The following is a 7,729-nucleotide window of genomic DNA, read 5'->3' as shown; positions in this document are numbered from 1 at the left end:
GGACCCACCAATGGCCAGGGAAAGGGCCCAGTACACATATGGCTCGGAGGCGCATCATGGGGTGAAGATGCGTGCGCCTCATTTCGATGGATCGAAAGCCACGAACTGGATTTCGAGAGTAGAATACTATTTTGATCACATCATGATGCCAGAGGAGGATCGTCTCCATTATGCGGTGATGCTCTTCGATCCCCCGGCCGCAGAATGGATTTTTAATTACAGGAACAACAACCGCTACGTCAAGTGGCCTGAATTTTTAGAGGATGTACGCCACAGGTTTGATCCGCAGAGCTTCAGGAATTATATTGGCCCCTTGGCCAAGCTGGTGCAAACAGGTTCAGTAGCTGAATATCACGACACATTTGAGAAATACCTTAATCGGGTGGAAGGGGTACCCGATTACATTTTACTCCCGGTGTTTATCGAAGGCCTGAAAATGCCCATTCAGGAAAAGGTGGAGTTGCAGCAACCGCAATCGTTGGCCGAGGCTATGGCACTAGCCTTACGATTGGCGGCAAATCAGGATCGCAGATATCAGCAGACGTCGTCGTCGCAGAGATGGCAGTGGCCGTCGAAGGACACCCGTCAAACGCTGCCCTCCTCCGCACAGACACCCGGTTCGGCTCTGGTACCGAAACCAAGTCAACCAAACCTGGAGCAGGAGCACCCTCGGGTGACGCCGATCCGCGTATCTAATGCAGAGAAGTCGGAACGCTCGCGGAAAGGGCTGTGCTGGCATTGCCCGGAGAAGTATACGCCGGGCCATGTGTGTGTAGCACGACTATTGTGTTATGTAGGGGACGCCGAGTGAGAGACCACGGATCAGACCGCTGACGAACGACTGCACGAGGAAGAATTGATTACTGAAGATATTTCTCACCTCCATTCGCTGACCGGAGGAAACCGCTCTATCCCTTTCCAAGTCGTGGGGGAAATAGGCGTTACTAAGGTGCGGATCTTGATAGACACGGGGAGTACACACAATTTCCTCCACTCTCATTTTGCGGAGAACTTGCGGCTTCAGCTATCACGTATTCGCCCTTTCCGGGTGTATGTGGGAAACGGTGCTTCGCTCATATTTTCCCACATTTCTAGACGAACCAAGTTGGCGATACAAGGTACTGATTTTCTGACAGATTTACACATTCTAGATGTACATGGATGGGACGTGATACTCGACATGGATTGGCTGGAGTCATTGGGTCGTATATCGGCTGACTTTGTGGGTAAGACGTTGGAGTTTCAGAAAGGGGGGGCATCGGTGTTGATACAGGGAAGCCGACCCGGGCCACAGCAGATTTCGCTGCATTCTCTGGCATTGTTGGCGTCATGCTCTACGACTCATGAATTTTATGAAATCGTCGCCCTGGAGCCGGAAGAGAGCACACCATCCGACCCAGCTACGCCCCTCGAATTTTCCGCGGACCTACCGGAGGAGTTTCGGCGAGTTCTTGATGCTCGATATACCTGACGGCATGCCCCCGGCCCGACCGTTTGACCACAGAATACATCTGCTTCCGGGTACGAAACCGGTCAATGTTCGACCGTATCGCTACCCATACTTTCAGAAGAATGAAATAGAACGTCAAGTTAAAGAGATGTTATCTCAAGGCATAATCCAACACAGTCAGAGCCCCTTCTCTTCGCCAGTGCTTCTTATTCGAAAAAAGGTGATTGCGGCACCGTTGACGAATTTACTTAAGAAGGAATCCTTCGTGTGGACTGAGGCCGCAACCGAGGCTTTCTTGGCGCTGAAATCAGCTATGTCGTCGACTCCGGTGCTCCGTCTGCCGGATTTCTCCAAAACTTTTTATGTCGAGACGGATGCTTCGGGCACGGGGATAGGGGCAGTATTAATTCAGGAGGGCCACCCTATCGCATTTTTCAGTCGCAAGTTGGGCCCGCGCCGCAGAGTCGCCTCTACTTACCACAAGGAGCTTTACGCAATTGTGGAGGCTGTTCAAAAATGGCGACAGTATTTGCTAGGCCGGGAATTTGTAATCCGCAGTGATCAGAAGAGCTTGAAGGAATTGCTGCAACAGGTGGTCCAAACTCCGGACCAACAACTATATGTACGAAAGTTAATGGGATATAACTTTCGTATAGAGTACAAGAAAGGCGCATTGAATAGAGCAGCCGATGCGTTGTCCAAGAGGGAGGACGAGGATCAGACGCATCTGCCGCAGGAGAATGAGGACATTGCCGGGCCAGATCAGGCGGCACAGGCGGCTGACGCCGCATGTCTAGCCACTGTCGCACAGCCGATACCGAGGCTGCTTGATCACTTACGGAGGGAAACAGCCTCCCAACAGGAATTGGTGGAGCTCACATCGCAGATCAAATCGAGAGTGGCACCCCCTCAGTTCGCCGTCGCGGACGGATTGATTTATTTTAATAGGAGGATCATGGTGGGCCAGGCATCAAAATTGAAGAGATTGCTCATGGAGGAACACCATTGTACTCCGTTAGCGGGCCACCCCGGTCACGAGCGTACCTTTCGCCTATTATCGGCGGGATTCTATTGGCCTAAAATGAGAAAGGACGTTCGGAAGTTTGTGGATGCATGTGCGGTGTGCCAATCGACCAAGTATTCGACACAAAGGCCAGCGGGCCTCCTACAGCCTTTACCGGTTCCGTCTCAAGTTTGGGACGATGTCTCCATGGATTTCATCACGGGCCTCCCGCAGTCACGAGGATACACCACTATCATGGTGGTGATTGATAGACTCTCCAAGTATGCTCATTTCGCGGCCCTGCCTACTCATTTTGACGCCTTGTGGGTGGCTCACCTATTCGCCAATACTGTTGTCCGCCACCACGGCTTTCCAAAAACATTGGTGTCGGACAGGGATTCGGTGTTCCTCAACGCGGTATGGGAGGAAATACTTCGCCTCAGCGGAACCAAATTACATTTTTCCACGGCGTATCACCCTCAATAGGATGGCCAAACGGAGAGTCGTAACAAGGGTCTCAAACAGTATCTCCGGGCTTTTACATCGGATAAACCGTCGACGTGGTCGAACTTCCTCCCATGGGCCGAACTAGCGCTGAACTGCTTCCATCACGCGGGCCTAGGCACCTCGCCGTTTAGAGCATTGTATGGCCGAGAACCTCCATTATTGGTGGCGACGGTCCCATCGGCAAATACACCGCAGAGCGTAGCCGAGTTGATCCGGGAACGGGGAGAACTCCTCGTGGAATTGCACAAAAGCCTGACACGCGCTCAGCAGCGAATGACGGCATCGGCGAATAAGCATCGGCGTCACATCGAGTTTGAAGTCGGAGATTTTGTGTGGCTAAAATTACAACCGTATCGGCAACACTCGGTGGCGAAACCAGTATCTGCAAAGCTTGCTAAGCACTTTTACGGTCCGTTTGAAGTGGTGCAGAGGATAGGACCAGTAGCGTATAAAGTATAAACTGAGATTGCCAGAGGGGAGTCGCATTCACGATCTATTCCATGTCAGCCTGCTACGCGCATTCGTAAAGGACGACCAGGTCGTTTCCCTCCCGGAGGAATTCATAGGGAATCGATCCATCGCCAAACCAGTGGCTATTTTGGATTCGAAGATATTGTGGCACAAAGGCGCAGCAGTAGAACATGCTTTAGTTCGTTGGTCTGATGGGACGGACTCCCCATCCTGGGAACCGTTGGCGGAATTGATGAAAAAATATCCTACCCTCTCCCTTGAGGACAAGGAAGTTTCTAAGGGCGGGGGAGTTGTTACGAACTCGACGGATTCACGAGCTTCAGCGATGCCGAGCAACGTCGCGATGGCCGAGCCACCTCTGACTCGGCCTACTTCACCTACAGCTAATGAAGAAGAGTCATCGACCAGCGGAGGATTGGATGAGCAGTCTGAGGGAGCTGAGGAGGTCGACAACATCATCACTGGAAGTAAGTCAAGACCGAGGAGGAAGATCAAGCAGCAAGGAAGCTACAAAGACTTCGTCACCAAGTAGAGACCCAGCTGCTCGACGAAAGGCACGAATGAATTGTTGAGACGTTTTTTGTTTCTTTTTCTTTATTTCCTTTTTGTTTATTTATTTCCGTAATTTATTTCCGTAATTCGAATTGTTTTTGGGTCGAGCGTTTTATAAGCTCCGTCGGGTTTTCTTTGTTGGTTCTTTCCCGATGTATAGGATTAGGTCGAACCAACCCTAGGGTATTAGTATTTAAATATGGCTTTCATTAATTCCGTTCTCAATCAATGAAGAATTATTTTGCCCACATTACTTGTGCAATACTCTAATATTTACAAACACTGCCGACGGAGGAGGGTTCTCCGCGCCAGATACAAGTTCAGCCGCCGATCCCATTGTTCGGGACGCCGGAAATTGGTGTGTTGCGTACGTAATCAGCGAGGTTTCTTCGTTAAGAGAATTGTGCTCTTAACATCTCAACGCCACCAATTCCTTTTTCCACAAGATTTGTATACTCACATTTCTAATTAAGTACATTTGATGTTTCGTTATTAAAAAGTCTTGTCATTGATTAACCTTTAATGGGATCAAGTGGGGATTTTTGCGATATAGGAGGTGATGAAAATGCTGAAGAAGAATATCCACAGACTTCTAAGACGGATGAGAGATGGGCTATAAGACCAATAGACAAACCAATGTACAACATCGTTACTTATTAAATCGATAGTGTTATGGTAAAATTTAAGTTTTTTTGAGATTTTTAAGGATTGTCAGCTATCATTAAAAGTGATATACAACATCTTTGATTTTTCCACAACTACAAAAGGATTGATTCCTTAACTTGTCCTTACAATATAAAATAAATCTATAATTATGTCATGCGGCGTAATATATGTGGTTGTTCACCCTAATTTAAAAGCTCTAACTTGACCTTAGTTTTGATATAGAATTGATTTATTTGATGAATTGCATTTATGTTGAACCAAATGCAATTAAGAATAATAATTACTCTTGCAATCAGTATTAATAATGCACAGTAATAGCAGGTGCTCTTGAGGAACCCTTCATGTCAAGTCAGTTAGTGGGTGGTTTTAGGTGGTTTTAGATGAATTTAGGTGGTTCTAGATGAATTCGTCTCATTATTGTTGCTACATATTTTTCTGATCGTTAAATAGTAATTGAGTTATTTTTATTTTCACAATAACAACATGTTTAGTCTTTCTTATTTTTTTTTATCTCATAACTCATTCTTTATTTACACAATTACTTTATTATAGTTAAGTTACTAATGATCATTTTATTAAATTAGTTTGAGAATACTCGATACTATTCATTTGTCAGCAGTGTGAGGCCAAGACTCATAAGTCAATACTAATTATAGAATTATTTTACCAGTATATTGCTAGCTAGTGTGAAATGTAAGTTTTTTTAAAAAAAAACATATAATGCTCACTTTTGAATTATGTACGAATTGGAATGGCGCTATATATAGAAAATGTATTTACACATGGAACATTTTTCATTGAATCTGGTATGTATTTCAGTCAAGTTAACTTTTATCTTCATAAAATACCTATTAACGTATATGTATTTTTATATATATATATGGAAGATATGATTGATATGTTAATATTTCTACAAGAGCTATTGTCATGACAAAAATTTTCTTAATTTGTTATAAATATACCGGATATGATTGACATCATAATGTTTTTTTACAGGATGTGATTGTCATGATAATTTATTCCCTAAGATGTGATCGGTATGATATTTTATTTTAATTAATGTAGTTTTCAAAATTAAGAATCTTTCCATTTTCTACTAGAATATTATGCTAAGTTTGTAATTAAATTTCTTAATAAGTTTGAAAAGGGAGTTGACTAAATTTAAAATTATAGAAATTCAAAATTCAAAATTCACACTTGAATTTATGAGAAATTCTGCAAATCATAGATTCCTTTATCAGTGGCTTGATTAAAGATACATACATTCATACTTGAATCAATGAGATTATTTTGTAAATTTTAGAATGGTAAGCTATATGTATATAATTCGCTCAACAAAGCTAATGAGTGTGTATGGGATTATATTAATATGCTTCTTACACAACCTCCTCTTCTGTTATTACGGGATCTTCTTCTACCACTGTTAAATTCTCACTTATTCTTACATTAAAATTTTTTGGAGGTGGCCAACGCTCTCAACAACACAACCAATTCATTTTCGCACAAAGCTGACTCTTTCCAAATCGACACCAATTTCATATTTCCTTCTCCACCCCCCAATTGGCCTCAAGGTATAAATACTTCATTGATTTTGTTATACATTTGATACACATGAGCTACACATAGTTATGATACAGTCATAATTAAGGGCCGTTTGCTAGGGTCGATATCATGTTATCTAGCCCCAAATAATTTAAAATGTGTGTATTATCATGATCAAATTGTGATTTTGCAACGGCAGAGATCTGAGTTATTTGGCCTAATTTGTGTCTAATTCAGTTCATTTGATACGCATCGTTATGAAACAGTCATTAGGGTCGTTTGCTAGGGTAGATACCTGAGTTATTTGACTTAAAATGATCTAAAATGTGTGTATTTTCTTGATTAGGTAGTGATTTTGCAACGGCAGATCATCAGATCGAGTTATTTGACCTAAAATGTGCGTTCTTATCATGACCAGGTGGTGATTTTGCGACGGGAGAGCTTGATCTAGGAGGCCTAAAAGTGCAACAAATATCCGAATATCATAAAATTTGGTCGACCGAAGGAGAAGGCCCAAACGATGCAATCGCAACATTTTTCGAACCATTCATCCCCGATGGTTTCTCAATGCTCGGCAGCTACGCTCAGCCGAACAACCGGCCGCTTTTCGGCTGGACTTTGGTGGCCAAAGCCGCCGATAATTCATCGGATATTCTGAAGCAGCCGACTGATTACACTCTAGTCTGGTCTAACGGTAACAACTCCATCTTCAACCCCGCCTATTTCTGGCTCCCAATTCCGCCCGACGGTTACAAATCGCTCGGCCTCGTCGTCACCACCTCGCCGGGAAAGCCATCCCTAGACAAGATCAAATGCGTCAGATCCAACTTCACCGCCGATGCAGAGATCGACGATTGGATTTGGGGAAATGTATATGGATTGAGGCCTAAAATCAGAGGCGCCGGCGCGCAGGGGGTTAGTGTAGGCACATTCTCCCTCCAAAGCGACGCCGTTTCGTTGTCTTGTTTGATCAATACAAACCCTAATTACACAACCGGAAAGCTGAATGGATTTCAAATGGAAACCTTATTTCAAGCTTATGCACCCTACATTTATTTCCACCCCAAGGAAAAATACCTCCCTTCATCAGTTGAGTGGTTTTTCAACAACGGCGCGTTGCTATACACAAAAGGCCAGGAATCGAACCCGGTTGGGGTCGAGTCGGGGGGTCTGAACCTCCCTACGGGAGGTTCAGACGACGGCTTGTAGTGGCTCGACCTCCCTACTGAGGATGAAGCCGAGGATTGGGTCAAGAGCGGGGATTTACTAAGCGCTGAGGCGTACGTCCACTTCAAACCGGTTCTCGGTGGGGCCTTCACCGATATTCAGGCAAGGGCGGAGCTACATGACTCTTAGGTCTCTTCAAAAATTTCCATCCATACTATTTTTTCTTTAAATTTGAACATTTATTTGAATTCGCCTAAATGCCCCTGGATAATTGTTTAAATTATTTGTCTATGCATATTTTTGCCCCTACTAAATTAAATTCTTGGCTCCGCTCAGGTGTGGATGTTTTATCCTTTCAACGGCCACGTGGT

General features: G+C 44.5%; 1 protein-coding gene across 1 annotated transcript; it reads left to right on the top strand.

Annotated features, from left to right (window-relative positions):
* Window positions 1-3,756: 3,756 nt before the first annotated feature.
* Window positions 3,757-7,400, top strand: LOC121779190. Its single transcript, XM_042176515.1, has 2 exons — window positions 3,757-3,898; window positions 6,610-7,400. Exons 1-2 carry the CDS (start codon window positions 3,757-3,759, stop codon window positions 7,398-7,400), a joined length of 933 nt encoding a protein of 310 aa, XP_042032449.1.
* The last annotated feature ends 329 nt before the right edge of the window (window positions 7,401-7,729 follow it).

Source organism: Salvia splendens, chromosome 19, assembly GCF_004379255.2.
Source record: "Salvia splendens isolate huo1 chromosome 19, SspV2, whole genome shotgun sequence".
Classification (NCBI taxonomy): domain Eukaryota; kingdom Viridiplantae; phylum Streptophyta; class Magnoliopsida; order Lamiales; family Lamiaceae; genus Salvia; species Salvia splendens.
This window is presented reverse-complemented; position numbering and strand designations above follow the sequence as displayed.

Coding starts and splice junctions, on each gene's coding strand:
- LOC121779190 (XM_042176515.1), top strand. CDS start 3,757: ATGCCGAGCAACGTCGCGATGGCCGAGCCACCTCTGACTCGGCCTACT. Junction 3,899..6,609: donor CGACAACATCATCACTGGAA/GTAAGTCAAGAC, acceptor TATCATGACCAG/GTGGTGATTTTGCGACGGGA.